Raw genomic sequence first — 17,346 nt, forward strand, 5'->3', positions numbered from 1 at the left:
TGTTAGGGAGTGTTTTGATTGTATAGAAATCAAGGATTGTGATGATAAGTTTGAATGCTTATGGGTAAGAATGAGGGGAAGGGCTAACAAGGCTGAGGGTGGCCTACAACACACTCCCAGCAGGAGGAAGCAGGTGAGGCATTCTATAAGCAGCTGGCAGAAGTCTCGCGCTCGCTCCCACTTGTTCTTATGGGAGACTTCAACCTGCCAGACATCTGCTGGAAATACAACACAGCAGAAAGGAAACAGTCTAGGAGATTCTTGGAGTGTGTGGAAGATAACTTCCTGACACAGCTGGTAAGTGAGCCTACCAGGGGAGGTGCCTCGCTTGACCTGCTGTTCACAAACAGAGAAGGACGGGTGGGAGATGTGGTGGCTGGAGGCCATCTTGGGCTTAGTGACCATGAAATGATAGAGTTCTCGATCCTTGGTGAAGTAAGGAGAGGTGCCAGGAAAACCACTAACACGGACTTCGAAAGGGCAGACTTTAGGCTGTTTAGGACGCTGGTTGTGAGAGTGCCTTGGGAGACTGTCCTGAAGGGCAAGGGGGCCCAGGAAGGCTGCCAATTCCTCAAGAGGGTGGTTTTAAAAGCACTGGAACAGGCTGTTCCCGTCTGCAGAAAAAGTGGCAGAGAAGACGACCAGCCTGGCTAAACAAAGAGCTTTTCCTGGGACTCAGGGGAAAAAAGGAGAGTCTAGAATCTCTGGAAGAAGGGTCAGGCAATCCAAAAAGAGTACAGTACCTTCCCTGGTACTTTTTGGGTTATAAGCCAAAAAGAAATGTGATTACCTAGTTCAACTGTACTTCATAGAACTATTAGGAGAAGAATATGCAACAAGAAACACAAACACAGAATTAAATTCAAGTGATGATAACTACTCAAAAAGAAAAGTCAACTTTTCTTCCTCTGTAGTTTAGGTATTCTAGACACCTATTTCATATTGCTATTTAATAGCACATCTGTTATAAAGACACAACTGAAATTGTTGACTAAACAGTGAAAAACTGTACAGGCAACTGTACTCTATTTGGACACTGCATGTCTTGTAAACAAGCAGTACTGAAAATTTTTAAAAGTTGGTAACCAGGAATGTGTAGCACCCGAGCTCCATCTGCAGGATGAAAACCAATATTTTTAATTACCAAATGAGAAGAGGACCATTTACTCTGAGGCCTTCAGATCATCTCAAGTCACTACCATTTTACAAATTCAATTTAATGCTGATTATTGATTTGTAATTTCATTACTATTGCAATGATGGCAAACACTTCTTCTATCTGTATACATTCCTTCATGTAAAAAGCTGTTCTATATTTTGAAGTTTAGGTTTAAATTTTTAATAAAAAATATCAGACCTGAGGAATTTTTCTAACAACTTGCCAGAATGAGTGGGAAATTCTTCCTCCAGAAGCTTCCTAATACAAAATTGGAAAGTGTCTCAAATTATTTTTTAGAACATACACAAAAGGTTCAAATGCATACTGAAATGACTAAAATTACCTTTACCATCTAAGCACTCCAAATATGATTGCATTTAAAGAGGTCTTGGATTTCAGTACCACAAATTTGAGGTTTGTGTTGTTTCCATATTGTTTCTCTGAAACAGATGTGCAAACTTCTAACTTCACAAATGGACTTGTATTAAAAGAAACATGACTGATACAAATGAATACAGATTTGCAGAAAAAGTCATGCATGTTACAAGACAGTACTCTGAAAACATATTTTTAGAAGTTCAATTATTCTATTTGCACATTTAAATATCAGAAGAGACGAACAATTCTGAGAGGTATCAGATGCTTTTGGACCTCTGATATGTTAGTAGACGTTCCCCTTCAAGCTATGTATGGTGAATCCAAAGTTTAGTTTGATACTTCCACCTCCAGATCTCTGCCTGCTCTGATCAACACACATTTGGACCACAGTGGGTGGTGAAGTCCCACAGTGTGGCCAGTAAGACTAGGAAACTGATTGTCCCCTTATATTCAGTACTGGTGAGGCTGCACCTCAAATACTGTGTTCAGTTTTGGGTGCTTCACTACAAGAAAGATGCAGAAGTGCTGGAGCACCTCCAAAGAAGTGCAACAAAGCTGGTGAAGGATCTAAAGAGCAAATCCTGTGAGGAGTGGCTGAGGGGACTGGTGTTGTTTAGTCTGGAGAGCAGGCTGAGGGGAGACATTATGACTCTCTACAACTACCTGAAAAGAGGTTGTAACAAGGTGGGTGTTGGTCTCTCTTCCCAGGTATCAAGTGATAGGACAAGAGGAAACAGCCTCAAGTAGCATCATGGGAGGTTTAGGCTGGATATTGGGAAAAATTTCTTCACCAAAAGGGTTATCAAGCATTGGAACAGGTTGCACAGGGAAAAGTGTTGGATCAGTTATCATCTACCTGGACTTGTGAAAAGCCTTTGATACTGTCCCATATGATATCCTTGGCTCGAAATTGGAGAGACATGGATTTGACAGAAGGACAACTTGATGGATAATGAATTAGCTGGATGGTCGTACTCAAAGAGTTGGGGTCAACAGCTCAGTGTCCAAGTGAAGACTGGTGACAAGTGGCATTCCGCAGGGGTTGGTACTGGAACCAGTGTTGTTTAACATCTTTGTCGGAGACTTGGACAGTGGGACTGAGTGCACCATTGGGACTGAGTCCACCCTCAGCAAGTTTGCCAACAACACCAAGCTGTGTGGTGCGTTCAACACACTGGAGAGAAGGGATGCCATCCAGAGGGACCCTGACAGGCTTGAGAGGTGGGCCCGTGCAAACACCATGAAGTTCAACAAGGCCAAGTGCAAGGTCCTGCATGTACACAAAGCCAATCCCAAGCACAAATACAGGCTGGGTGGAGAACAGATTGAGAGCAGCTCTGAAAAGAAGAACTTGGGTATGTTGGTTGATGAGAATCTCAATGTAAGTCAGCAAATGTGCACTTGCAGCCCAAAAAGACAACTGTATCCTGGGCTGCATCAAAAGAAGTGTGACCAGCAGGTCAAGGGAGGTGATTCTCCCCCTCTACTCTGCTCTTGTGAGACCCCACCTGGAGTACTGTGTTCAGCTCTCGGGCCCCCAGCATAAAAAAGATATGGATCTGCTGGAGTAAGTTCAGAGGAGGGACCTTCCACATGCAGAGCCAGCAGCTTAGAGAATGCCTAAACAAACGTCTCTGAAAATGTGATTAAATGTCATGCAAGCTTGGGCATAGAGTATCTCATTCCTAAGGGTATGCTCTAGCTTTGTGCTCCCTTGTTGCTACAGAATTGCTATTCTACCTTCGGAAATTTGTTTCTAGCAAACATCCCTGTAAAACCCAAAAGACAACAAATTGATAGAAAAGTTGTTGGACAACTGTTTGGCTGTCATGTACTTGGAGGTACTTTTTCAGAAGAAACTTTTCTTGGACAACTTTTTAATTTCTGAATCCTCTTCCACTATGTTATATGGCTATCTCACACTAATCTGTAGTTGTCCAGTCTCCATGATCAAGAACAGTTCATTGACTCTGAGAAGCTTATACTTATTCTGTATTGAGGAATATAATGGATATATTGTGGTTTTGTGTGGGGGGTTTTTTGGTAGTAAGGGAGGGAACTAGAGAGATGGCTCCTGTAAGCAACTGCCGGAATTTCCCCCAGATCCAAGGTTTTCGTAGCTGGGAGTTGGGGGGGAGGAGACTACAGAGATGGCCCCTGTGAGAAAGTGCTGGAAATTTCCTCAGCGCCAGGCTGGACCCACCTTTGGCCAAGGCCAAACCAGTCAGTTCCTCTGCAAATAACATATTTAAGAGGGGGCACAGGGCATGGAACAGGTGCACAGTCCCAGGCTGGGCCTGGCCCGGCCCAAAGCGGCCGGTCCATCTGTCTGTCCGTCCATCCAGCTCATCCATCCAGCTGTCTGCCCAGCCTCAGCTACACCCCCTGCCTGAGAGCCGGGAGTTTCTGAGGAGGCAGCGAAAGAACCTGCAGCGGAGAGAGGAGTGGGATGTGAGAGAGACAGCTATGCACACACGAAGGTCAGTGAAGAGAAAGGAGAGGGAGGAGGTGCCAGAGTAGAGATTCCCCTGCAGCCAGTGATGAAGACCATGGTGACACACGTTAGCCCTCATGCAGCCCATGAAGAGCAGAGCTCACCTGCAGCATATGGAGATTTAATGGTGGAGCAGATCCCACCCTGTATACAGCCTGTGGAGGACCCCAGGCTGGAAGAGGTGGCTGTGCCCGAAGGAGCCTGTGACTCCATGGAAAGGACACACGCTGGAGCAGTTAGTGAAGAACTGCAGCCCCATTGGAAGGACAGTTTGTGAAGGGCCCTCCTGTGGGAGGGACCCAATGCCGCAACAGGGAAAGACTGGAAGGAGCCCTCCCCATGAAGAGGAAGAATCAGAAGAGGCAATATGGGACGGACTGACCCCAACTCCCATCCTCTGCCCCCTGCGCCGCCAGGGGTGGATGGTGAGGTGGGGAGAAGGGAGAGAAGTCAGGAACAAAGCCTTTGGGCCTGGGAAAAAGGGAGGAGCTGGGGAGAGGTACCTTTTTAAGATGTAGTTCTCTTTCTCAGTTTTCATTGGTTAACAAATCTGGTTTTGATTGTTAACAAATTAAATTGTTTTTGTGTTTCCTCAAGTTGAGTCTGTTTCTTGCCCATGACCGTAAGTGGTGAGTGAACCCCCACCTGTCCTTGCCTCAGCTCACAAAGCTTTTGCATTTTTGTTCTGCCAATTCTCCTCCCCATCCCACCAGAGGGGAGGAGAGAGTGAGAGCCTGTACGTGGTGGTTAGCTGCCCGGTGACCTTAAACCACGACAGGTTACATTAACATTATTAGCGTGCAGGACTAATCAAGCACTGGATGCAGGGTACTGAAAAACAGGAATTAATTCTTCCTGCAGTAAGGAAAGCACTTCAGCACAATGTTTCTGCAAGATCTGAGAAGTACCTGATGTACTCTTGTCCCAGGTATTGACATATAATAATTTTAATGGACACAAGCTAAACATTCACACAATTTACCACTGGGATTACACATTTATCTCAACAGTAGGTCCAGTAAGCAGATTTTGGGATCCAAGTTATCCATTGTCCTTGACCTCAGCATACTTCCTGTGGACCAGCTGTCTACAGCAGAGATAGTACAGACACCAATTTCCAAAGCAGCCTCACAGAACAACTTCAGACATGGCACAAAGGAAAAACAGGGGATAGATTTTTAGAAAACATTTTGCATATGTCCTCTGAAACAATACCTAGTTACATCTAGCACAGCCATGAAAACAAAGGTGATTCAAATTATGAAGAGATCAGATATCTTCCTTCTGATTAATACACTTTACTAACCAGATATCACCAGCCCCTTCAAATCCACAAAAAAGCACTAAGGTTCACATACTGTGATTGAGGTGCTCTTACAGAAAGAAAAGAAGAATATAAACCAGAAAGCCAATGCTCATGAAATAAGAGTTTTATGTTGGTGTACATAACTCTGCATGGTTCTACAATGAGATCAGATTTATGTATGGTTCCAAAAGAAATGGATTAACATCAGTTTACAGATCTGACCACACAAACTTGTTAACTACATAAAGTTCGCCAAAGTATGAAAGTTAGTTGCATTGTCTCTAGAAGTAAAAACATATGACAGAAAAAACTAATGTCCATTTAAATTACATATGTTTTTTAGTATATATGCAAGATGCAGCACGATTAAGAGGATGACTGGAGAGGTTGTAAGTGCCCTATCCCTGAAAACATTCAAGATCAGGATGGATGGGGCTTTGAACAACCTGATCTAGTTGAAGATGTCCCTGCTGATTGCAGGGCGGTTGGACTAGATGACCTTTAAAGGTCTGTTCCAACCAAAACCATTCTACAATGCTATTCAATGTTATAGTGCTGGATATTTAACGTCAAAAGCTCTTGCTCATTTATCTCCAGCTACTAAGTATGTTGGGTCTTCTCTTCAGCAAACACAAAATTACGAGGAACTTTGGAAATAACATCATCTAGGCCCAAAAAACAACTGCTTGGAACCTACACAGATTTGTTCCAATTACAAAGGCTTCTGTACTGTACTGTACCTGGTGTGCTTCTCAGATTCAAATCAATACTGCAAGAGATGTAGAGAAAGACACTGAATTTCCTGCTTAAATCCCATGAACACTTATTTTATGGAGCTATTTGAACTTATTAAAGTGGTTAACAAAAATTATTTTATTGGCAAAGTTCTCACTGGGCTTTTCACTGCTCCAAAAAAGGTAGACAAACAGCAACCCTTACAGCCGATATATTTTAAATACAACAAAATTAAAAGATAATCCAAAATAATGCAAGTGTTCCTACCACTGCAAAAGTACTGCCTGCTTTTAAACACACATGCCACACTGTTAAAAATAATACCTCACGTGGAATGCTAAATACAAACTAGTCTTGCTTTTATAATCATATCAAATTATTTCATTAAAAATAATCAGATCAATATCCATCAAGTTGCAAGGGTCAGGGTGTGCACTCCCTTTTTTCTAGTAATCAGATTTGTTTTACAACCAAGATAATGAATGAATGCCCACCATAACTGGCAACAGCCCCTTCCTCAATATCATACAGTTGTTTTTATTTTTAGCAGGTACATATAGTCATATAAGATGAGAACAACCTGCAACGGGTACAAGTCAGATATGTGAATTTCTGATGACTGTAAAACAACAACTGATTTTGTTTCAGTTATTCCTTCTGTTTTCCAGCCAATGTTTCAATATGTATTTTATCTCAGAGTGTATTATTACTATAACAAATCTATCTTCACATGTCTCGAGTCAAAGCCTTTACTTCCCAGTAATAGGGATGGTAATTGCTATAGAACTTGTGAAGTGTTTATATTGACTACCAGGTACTGCTTTGTGACAGAGTGCCCTGGATTCTTCCACGTTGGCCATTACACATAAAATCATATCTGCAGTGGGGGTAAAACAGGAAAAAAATGAAAGAAAAAAAATAGAAGATGAATGGTTCAGTTCAGAGGGAGAGAATCTAAAATAGCCACTGCCTACACAGGATTTAGTATAGCCAAAGCCTGAATAGTTCCATCAGGCAGTTATTTATGACAACTGCACTGAGTTAGAGTACAAAATCTAAATTACCTTTTTGATGCTTACTCTCCCTATCCCCCAATAAGTTTAACCGAATAAGTAAATTTACACATTGAACTTTACAACTGCAAAGAATTAATTGCTCAGTAACTTCTGAAGCCTGCGTTTATTGAAATACTGGACAACAATTCCTAGTAAATTTGCCATCAGGTCCACTACACACCACCTGCATACACGATGCCTGTTTTTTACACAATATAAATATTAGGCGGAAATTCCCAAACTAGCTCTGGAAGAAAGACTGCCAAGACACAAGGCCACAAGAAGGCAAATTAACTGAAAATTGAGTGCTTATCAGTACGGATGTTCATGAAGGCTGGCACAGCCTTTTGGAACCCATGTTTTAAAGAGCTGAATACTACTACAGAAATACAATAATTTGTCTAGAGCTAGTTTAATTATTTGAATACAGTGTTACATAACCAAACACAGACGTATTCCAATCCTTTAAGAACAGCCCTAGATGGTATTTACACAACTGATGTATCAATTGCGGTGTTGAAAAAAAACAGCACACTGCAAGAACAACTGCTGTGTTAAACCAGACTTCAACAGATGACTAGGGAGCCTTTATCTTCCCCAAGTCTCAATGGTGGATGACCACCATGTGATACCACAGATAAAGAAGCTACAAAACTCAATCTTACAGCTGTGTAGAAAAACAAACTAAAGCATGATAAATACATACAAATACTCTTCAATTACAACTCACAGGGAAAAAAAGAAAATTCCCATAGAAGGTATCAATAAATGCTCAGTGTAACAAAAATGTAACTTAACTGTTTGCTTTAAACTGCCAAATAAAACTACGAAATGAGAAAGCAATAGGCAATTTCAGCTTCCACAGTCAGATGTGGGCAGGGGGAAGATAATTTTAATGTAATATTAACCTATCAAAGTAGTAACTTCAAAATTAATTGAGCAGAAAAATCTAACAGTAAACAAGGAAAAAAAAAGCATGATACTTACCTGCGACTAGTTGTTTTCTTTTCTGTCTTAGGCTCTTCCTCTTGAAGTGGCTGTTTAGCAGTTTCACTTATATCAATTTTTAACTTTTTGGCAATGCGTTCTTTCATTTGAAATCTCTCATTGCTAGCAGCTTCACCTTCTACGCTATCAGCATCTTCATCCTGTTCTTCCTCCTTTATTGATTAGAAGTGATAAAACTTCTTCAGCTTTTTTTTTTTACTACATAATTTTGGATAAGGAAAGTTCTTACAAAGATAATCTCTTATGAAAAAAAATCAAATACTTAATTTCAAAGCAAACTTTTCAAACAAATTTCTCCTTATTTGCTTCAGAGATAACACGAAATAAGAAATATGATCATTAAATGTTTTTTTCATATATGAATCTTTTTTGTATCGCTTAAAAAGCTAAAACAGTCTATTGCAGACTGTAAACCCTTATAGGTCTGCAGAAGAACTCACTGCAATGTGGTGTTAGTTTGGTTCACGGATCCAAAATTTGATCATGGCAATATGTTAAAACATTTCCTTAAACTTCCACTAAAAGGAAACAAAACTCATTAAGAACTTCCTACCACAGGGCTATGCTACAGTCATGATGGAATGGAAGAGGTTTGCCCATCAGTCTCCTTGAGGGAATTTACAAATACCACATTGACCAAAACGTTGTGAAAACCTGTGGAATCAATCATCCTGACTTGCTAGAAAGGTACGATGCTTCCAGGTCTAGCAAAGGAAGGTAAAAGGAGATAAACCATCTTGGTTCAAAGACATTTGGAGGCAGAAATAAGTCAATCCTCTCAGCAACGAAAAAGAAGCCTAAGTAGACTAAGTGATCCACGTTTGACTAGAAGAAAGCCTGCATGAATCTTAATGTCAGGATGCCAATGCAACAACTCCATATTTATTTTGGAGTGCTACTAATTAGCCAAACAGAAAGCATAAGATGCCATGTGATTGTAATTTTAACCACACACAGAGAAAGGACAAACTTAGAAATGGTATTCAATGTACGTGTCCTGGGTGACTGACAGGTATGAAGAAGAGCAGCATGAGGACCATGTTCATAAACATGGAGGGAGAGAGTGGGAAAAAAAATAAAAGCAGCAAGAGAAACAATTTTGTGAAGAGAGAGGACAAGGAGAGGGGAGGAGAGAGGAGAAGGGGCGAGGAGGAGAGGAGACGAGGAGAGAAAAATCAAGAGCTGGATTTCAGATGTTGTGTTTGATTCACTGTTTAGGAACCTTCAGACCACCATTTTAAATTTAGACAAGAGAGGACCAGTCAGGAATAAAACTCAAAATCCGTGAATATTCAGTACAGTAAAATATCAGAATATTTTGTCAACGAAATAATGGAAGGTTGCTCTGGGGGTTTTGTTTGTTCTTTTTAAATAGAGAAAAGAGAAAAGCTGTACAGGATCAGCATTTGACTTAATTTCCCAGAAAGTTATTGTTTAACAGAGGAGATAAGAAAAATTTCCAAAGAATTTACTTAGTTGATAAATTATCAGGAAGATGGGATGACAACAGACTTGAATGGCAGGGGCCAGAATCCAGGAAAGGATTGGGACAGGACTGTATTCAAGGTGTTTAACAGTCAAGGATAAAGACAGATTCCTTGTGAAGATTTGGCTAAGACTTAGGCAAGAGCATTTCACTGAAACACGAAGAATTTGATAGAATTTATAGAATAAAAATGGACAATTCTAGAGCAATTGTAACTGCTAAGTAGTAAGCTAATTAAAAATTACAGAAATCCGAGTAATGGGAAGGGGGTTCCCTGGATTTTAAAATGGGATAGACAAAAAGGTTCAACTTCCCCAACTCAACTGAATCTCCTACTTCAGAACCGTCCATCCCCCTCACTCTGCACAGGATTTCACCAGTTTCTTCTAGAAAAACACTGAGAAATAGGATATAACCCTCCCCCTGCAGCTCTACTATTTTTCTCCTGCCTAGTCTCCTCCTTCAGTCCCTCTTCTGTCTCATTAGCTCCATCCGATCTCATATCTTTTTGGACACTCATTTTTCTGAAGTCTCATTACCAACTAATAGATTTAACACATTTCTAGCTCAGAGCGTGCTACACGACAACGCAGGGATATAGCAGCTGTTCATGTGGATGGTGGTGTTCCCCTAGCGACACAGAAATGCAAAACTGCCTGTCTGGAAGCTGTACTAGTTTTTGCTGTTGTTAACTAGGCAGAGCTGCCCTGTTCTGTTTGCTCTGGAAAAAACAAAAATTTAATGAGGGATTGTGTGTCAGAATAAGTAATAACTACTGTATGTAATATGATTTACCCATTTCAGAAGATTATTGAATTGGGGGCAGATATCAAGCATTATCTATCCATAGTACTACACAAAACCTACTTTTCAGTAACCAACTGACAAATAGGGAGAGGAAAACAAGTTGTGCAGAAAGGTGAAATGGGAATGTCACTAGTGGGGGAAAAAGAAAGTCTTATAAACACATGACATGTAATGTTTTCTTTAATGACATGGGCACAAAAAGAGGTTTAACAAATAGCAATGAGGGACTGTTAATACAAAGGATCCGACTCTCAAAGCATGAAAAGTATGACCTTGAGTACTACAGTCAGAGAAAGGAAGATATTTAATAGCATGAACAGCAAGGTCAGGTGCTTAGGGAATCACAACAAGAGTTCCTCTTACACACTAGGGACATGTAATTTGCAGGAGGAAGGGAGATCTGGAAGAATTATTTGCTCTTAGGATGACTATAAAGTTACCAACATCTTGCAGCTGTGTAAATGTGAAAGGGATCCTGTGAATGCGTTGTAGTGGTTTTGACTCCAGCTAGCAGCAAACAAATACCACACAGTCACTCTCACACCCTTAGGCAGAAAAGAGATAAGAGCCAAAGTGTCTCAGAAACTGAGAGCCAATCAAGAGAGTGAGACAATCCAGAAAGAGGGGCAACCCAGAGGAAGACAGGTGAGCCCACCTGGGCTGCCCCACTGTAGCAAGATATTGCTGCCCAGACAGAAAAGCTAGTTGTAAAGGTACATCACATAGATGCTCATGCACCCAAGACCTGAAGAATATCATAACAACCAGCAGGGGGATTGGGCCGCTAAGATTAAAGTGTCTCAGGTGAATCTGGACTGGCAAAACAAGGGTGAAGAATTTTTAGCTTGCCAGGCCCACAATGCCTCAGGCCACTGAGGAAGAGATGCAACAAGTAGATGGGTGATTGAGGGGTGAACTTAACCATGGACACCATTGCACAGGGTATCCATGAACATGGAACTTGTGTTGCGATCAAGCAAGCCAAACAGTTAAAACCTCTCTGGTATGAAGGACATCGGTTGAAATATAAATATGGGGAGGCATGGCAGATTGATCACACCACACTCCCACAAACCCGTGCTCACAATGGTGGAAGCAACAACTGGATGGCTGGAAACATACACCGTGTCCCACGCCACCACCCAAAATACTATTCTGCGCCTTGAAAAGCAGGTCTTGTGGCAGCATGGCACCCCAGAAAGGACTGAGTCAGTCAATGGGACTCATTTCCAAAACAATCTCATAGACACCTGGGCCAAAGAACACGGCATTGAGTGGGTGTACCACATTTCCTACCATGTACCAGCTTCCAGGAAGGTTGAACAATACAATGGACTGCTGAAGTCTACACTGAAAGTAATGGGGCAGTTGAACCTTCAAAAACTGGGATATGCATTTAGCAAAAGCCACCTGGTTAGTCACCACTAGGGGATCTGCCTGTTGGGCGGGCCCTGCCCAATGAGAACTTTTACGTACTGTGAAAGGGGATAAAGTCCCTGTGGTGCATACACTGGGGAAGACAGTCTGGGTTATTCCTGCCTCAGGTAAAGGCAAACCTATTCATGGGCTTGCTTTTGCTCAAGGACCTAGATACACTTGGTGGGTGATGCAGAAGGATGGAGAGCTCCACTGTGTACCTCAAGGGGATCTGATGTTGGGTTAAAGTAGCCACTTAGTTGTGTTGTATAACGTTAACTGCTGCATAACCCCACCATCATGTATCATCATTGTGATGATTGCTATATATAATACTAATGGCCTCACATTAAGAATCACCCAAGTTAATTAAGAATGAACTTTGACGGATCCAGAATCGACGTCCAACAGCTTCCTTGAGATTGACATCTCTAACCTGTAGACATGGACTGCACCAGATACACCAGCAAGGAGCTCTGGATGCAGCATGCAACAGAGACTACACACCATCTATCTGCTGCGTCCAACATCACACTACCAACTGAGTGAACTCCACATCACCCCTCCTGCCTTGAAAAACTGTCATGACAGATGGAGCCCAAACTAATGGACTAAGTGAATTAATATTTTGGGTTGATAGTTCACAGACTAAAGGAATTATATCTCTGTGCATATACCAAAAGACAGGAAAGATGGTGGAACCTGAGCATGACATAAATGGTATGGAATAAGGGGTGAAGAATGTTCTGGTTTTGTCTGGGACAGAGTTAATTTTCTTCATAGTAGCTAGCACAAAGCTATGCTTTGGATTTGTGCTGAGAAGAATTCTGATAACATACTGATGTTTATTGTTGTTGCCAGGACAGGCAAGGACTTTACAACATTCCATGTTTTGCTAGTGTGTAGGTGCACAAGAAGCTAAGAGGGAGCATAGTCTAAAACGACTGGCTTAGGATTCAACCTTAGTTTTACGACTGAGGCACAAATTGGCCGATTGTATATTCCATATCACGCATGTCATGCCCAGTAAACAGATGAGGGTTTGTCTGGAAGCTCACTCTCTCTTGCTCAGGCTCTTCTCTCTTTTCCAGGATTGCAGTTTCAGGACTTTCTCTGCTCCAGGATCATTCGTTGTGAACAGGCTGGGGTTTGGTCATCGGATGGTGAGCAGTTACACTGTGTATTACTCGTTTGTCTACTTCTATATTTGTGCATTATTATTATTATTATAATCACTATTATTATTATTTTCAATTTACTTGTATTTCAATTATAAAATTGTTCTTATCTCAACCCACAAGTCTCCTTTCCCTTTACTGCTTTAATTCCCTTTCCCATTCCTCAAGATGGGGGGGGAGGGTGGGCGAGCGTACACATGGTATTTGGTTGCTGCTGGTTTTAAACCACAACACGAACTGAATTTTAACTGTTTTGGTTTTTTAAAAGCAATTTCAGGGCTTTTATTAACGGTTTGTCACTCTGTAGTACAGAATGTCCCATATACCTAATCTACTGACTGAAATACCTGTTCATCAGTTTTTATAAAATGCAGTAGGTAGCATGCAGTAGTAACTCTACCGTGCTGTGAATGTTCACAATGGCCAAACCTTAGAGTTCCAAAAGGGCCTCCAGCCTTTTGCTGGTAATCTGACTTAAGCTAGTTGTCAAAAACCTCTAAAGCAGCATTTGTTCCCCTAGGAAAGTATAATCCACACACAGTAACAACCAAAGACTTATTAATAAAAAAAGTGTTACTTACCTCACTCAAATCCCTTTCTTCACTTGCTGCTTCACTAGAAGAATAAAAACAATCATAACTACTTTTAAGTACCAGAGATTTAAATTATTGTTTAAAAAACCCCTAGTTCTTAAATTTAAAAAAATTGTTTAGATACTTGAAATTTTAGTCAACCTAGTCATTTATATGATCCCCACATTCATCTTAACAATATCAGTTAAGAACATTTTCTATCGTGTGACTGTCATAATACTTTCTAATTAGAAATGTTTAAAAACACAGGATAAAACCAGAGACTGTGATACAATGGATAAATTCTAACCATATCTTAAGCTATCCAAACAGAACACTAATGTATACAGTCTCTTGAAAGATGAAGAATTACTAATAATAGTTAGCATTACTATTATTATATTATTAAACTTCAAACCAAACAATTCTGGTTCAAGAAAAAGATTTACTTGGGCAAGTAAATCTAGTAAATTTAGGTTTAGGTTTTTTCCAGGTCTATCCCACAGTGCTCTACCTGGAATAAGAAATAGAGAGCCAAGTGCTATGACATAGCATAAATGCAATATCTTACAAGAGTAAACAAAAAAACCTAAACAAAAGTACAAGAATACTGTCAGACAAAATACGCAAAAAAACTAGCACATCATTGTGCTTCTTGACTACTGTTTGCACTGCACTGGAGTTAAAAAAAAATAAAATCGTAATTCACTGTTAAGATGCATTCCTAGCATTTCATTGCAAATAGTCTATACTTAGGAAAACCTTCTCTATATAGGCATGTTTGACATGCACTATACTGATAATTAAACTTAACATCAGAATTGTCATTTCTTATACCGCTCCAGTTCAATGTATTAAAAAAAGGAATCTAAAAAAAAGGAATATACTAAGGTTAACATATCCATTGTTAATTGTCACAAACTAATAATATAGACCCTTAAAGTTTTTTCCATCCCAGAATTTAAAAAAAGAAGTTATGTTAGAGAAACAAAGCAAGGAATGTTAAAGGAATCTCCAAAGTCAAGGCTTTGAGGTATGCACTAAGCCATCAATAAATATCAAGGTCATCAAAGAAACCGTAAATTTGTTGAAACCAATGACATTTATTCCATTAAAAAAAATTAATCCAGAAAACTCTGTGGGGACGTATTTGTTAATAGAAGATCATAATTTCAAAAAAAGACAAACAATATAAGTATTAAAAAATATTTAGAATGCATTCAGGTCTGTAACTCTGATGTCAGGACTGAACACGTAGAAGCCATAGTAAGAACAAAAATGACCTCCTTGGGGTTTGTGACATGGCTATGCAGGGAACTGCCTTAGCAAACTCCGAGTGTTTTGAAGAGGCTACATGTGGTTGTGGATGATCTCTCTGACATATTTGGACTCACACAGAGTCTCTAACCAAAGCTCTGTAAGGAAATTGTAGTATTCAGGGTATAGGGAAGTCCATACATGAATAAATAAATGGTTAAAATAAAGAAATGGTCAAAAGACAGGAAACAAAAGTTAGAAGCAAACAATCACTTCCTGCAATGGAAGAAGATCACTAGCTTATATTCACAGTAGCCTGTGTTGGGGCTTGAGCTGTTCGCTGATCTTAGTAATAAAGCAGGCAAACAGCCAGGTCAACGAGTTTTTTGATAATACTCAGGATAGTAAAGACAAGAGCAGACTTAAGAATTGCAGAAGGACCTGAAAAGACAATAAAATGGTAGAAGCAATAAGAAGTAGATAAAAGCAAAGCTATGTACTTGAGGAAAATGAGTCCTGCACACAGGACAAGGAGCTGCCAGCTGACCATCACTGACCATAAGAAAATTCCTGGAGTTGATATATTTTCATGGAATTGTCTCAGCTCAACACTCAACAGTGGTTAAAAAAACAAATCAGTTAAGAAGTATTAAAAAGAAACAGAAAAGAAAACAGATACCTTCTTTATGCAAGCATACTGATTTATGATTCACCTCATTTTCAATATGCTGTTTTGATTTGGGGAAAAAAAAAAAAAAGCTGGAGTTAGGAAGAGCAACAAGAATAACCACAGGTGCAGAACAAGTTCCATGTGAGGAAGAGCAGGCTTTGAAAGTTTAGGCTAGAAAACAGATAGCCTGAGAAGGGACTGTGGTAAAGACAAGTATAACGGGATTGTCTCCTCAGTCTCTTCCAGCGTAAGAGTTAGAACTTATCAAATGAGGTCAGTAGCAAGGATTCTGAGGTTCAGAACAAAAAGGGGAGATAACTCTCCCTGCAGCAGACAGGTAGATATGAATGTAAATAACATTACAAGAGACTGATTAAGTACTTTGAAGAGGGCTCTATTAAGGATTACTAAATAGATGAACCGCATCAAACCCTTGACAGTGTCCTGAGCTGAAAGTAGATGGAGACTGGGAGGCTACTCAGGTAAACATTATGGTTGCCCTGCTTTTATTCTTTGTTGGGTATCCACTGATGGCCAATGTTGGTGACAGCACAGTGGGTCAGAGCAACATTTGGTCTGAACTACCATTGTCATTTCTACTTCCTTAAAGAGTAACAGACAAACAATGAATATACGTGATGCTAATCATGTCCAGCATCCTGCATGTACATCCATTCTGGAAATCGTAAATCACATATTAACCTTTTGACAGCAGGAACTGAGCTTAGATGGGGATCATCCTTCAGTAGGTCATGACTACTTTTACTTCTTCCCTTCATGCCCTGTTTAAAAAAAAAAAAAAAGAAAAAGAAAAATGGATATCATAAAGTTCAGTGTTTGAGAAAGTGGAGAGTGAAAAATGATAATGGTAAGAAAAAGATAACTTGTTTCTTGTTAACTTTAACCTAAGAAGTAAGCATAAACACTTTTAAAAGCAGAAGAACAGAGAAGGCGTTCTTTTCATATGACTGGTTCCAGAAAGATGAGCATGAAATTTAACCCATGGATTTAAAGGTATTTTTGCAATGGCAATGTATTCGATTTAAAAGTAAGGGGAAACAAAAAAAAAGGAAAAAAAAAAAGAGATTGCTTAATCATCACAATTATTACACATCATAAAGATACATGGTCTAGCATATATATACTTGAGCAAACGATGAGCTAAGACCTTTACTTTCCAATAATGGCATATGACGGTAGAACACTAATTAGACCCCTATTAAAAAAAAAATAAATTAACAACCTACAATACATCAACTTGCAATACATCATGCAGGAGTAATTTCCTGAAGCAAATAGTCAAATCAATCTAACAACAGGTAAGATATTCACGCAAAGACCGCAGTAAGAGAGCAGTTCCCAAACTAATCCAAAAAGTACCTAAATTTCAGACTGAAATCAGACTGAAAATCTCTGTTACAGAAAGAGTCTGGATTGTGACCTGAATGTCTCTATTTCGGTTACACTTTGTAATCCTTTCAGGAAGTCAGTAGTAGAATGGGTAATAAATTTAAATACAACATTTAAATATAATAATACATTATATATAATAATAATACATTTAAATACAACTTCAATTTTTTATTTTGTAGAATAAGACTAACACTTGAAGCAACATGAAAAATTGCTTCCTTCAACGAGTAATTTGTGTGTGTGTGTGTGTGTTCAGGATATAGGAAAGATAAGACAGGTGCTTAGCACCTTTGCAAACTGCTCCAAACAAGTGCAGACGATTAAATGAGATGGATTGTGAACTGGCTGGAGAAAAGAAGCCAGAGAGTTGTGGTGAATGGGATGGAGTCTAGCTGGAGGCCTGTAACTAGTG

The 17,346-nt window shown here is 39.8% G+C and overlaps 1 protein-coding gene across 1 annotated transcript in view; it reads right to left on the reverse strand.

Annotated features, from left to right (window-relative positions):
- Window positions 1-8,114: 8,114 nt before the first annotated feature.
- The window catches only part of CWC27 (CWC27 spliceosome-associated protein homolog (S. cerevisiae)), a gene marked incomplete at both ends in the record, with an annotated part of 19,171 nt that continues 9,939 nt past the window's right edge, over window positions 8,115-17,346 (reverse strand). Inside the window, 3 exons of the mRNA XM_010076215.1 lie at window positions 8,115-8,287; window positions 13,604-13,637; window positions 16,224-16,303. Coding sequence (XP_010074517.1) covers window positions 8,115-8,287; window positions 13,604-13,637; window positions 16,224-16,303 — 287 coding nt within the window. The remainder of the gene's footprint in view (window positions 8,288-13,603; window positions 13,638-16,223; window positions 16,304-17,346) is intronic.

The sequence above is a fragment of the Pterocles gutturalis genome, unplaced genomic scaffold, assembly GCF_000699245.1.
Source record: "Pterocles gutturalis isolate BGI_N339 unplaced genomic scaffold, ASM69924v1 scaffold15758, whole genome shotgun sequence".
NCBI classification, from domain to species: domain Eukaryota; kingdom Metazoa; phylum Chordata; class Aves; order Pterocliformes; family Pteroclidae; genus Pterocles; species Pterocles gutturalis.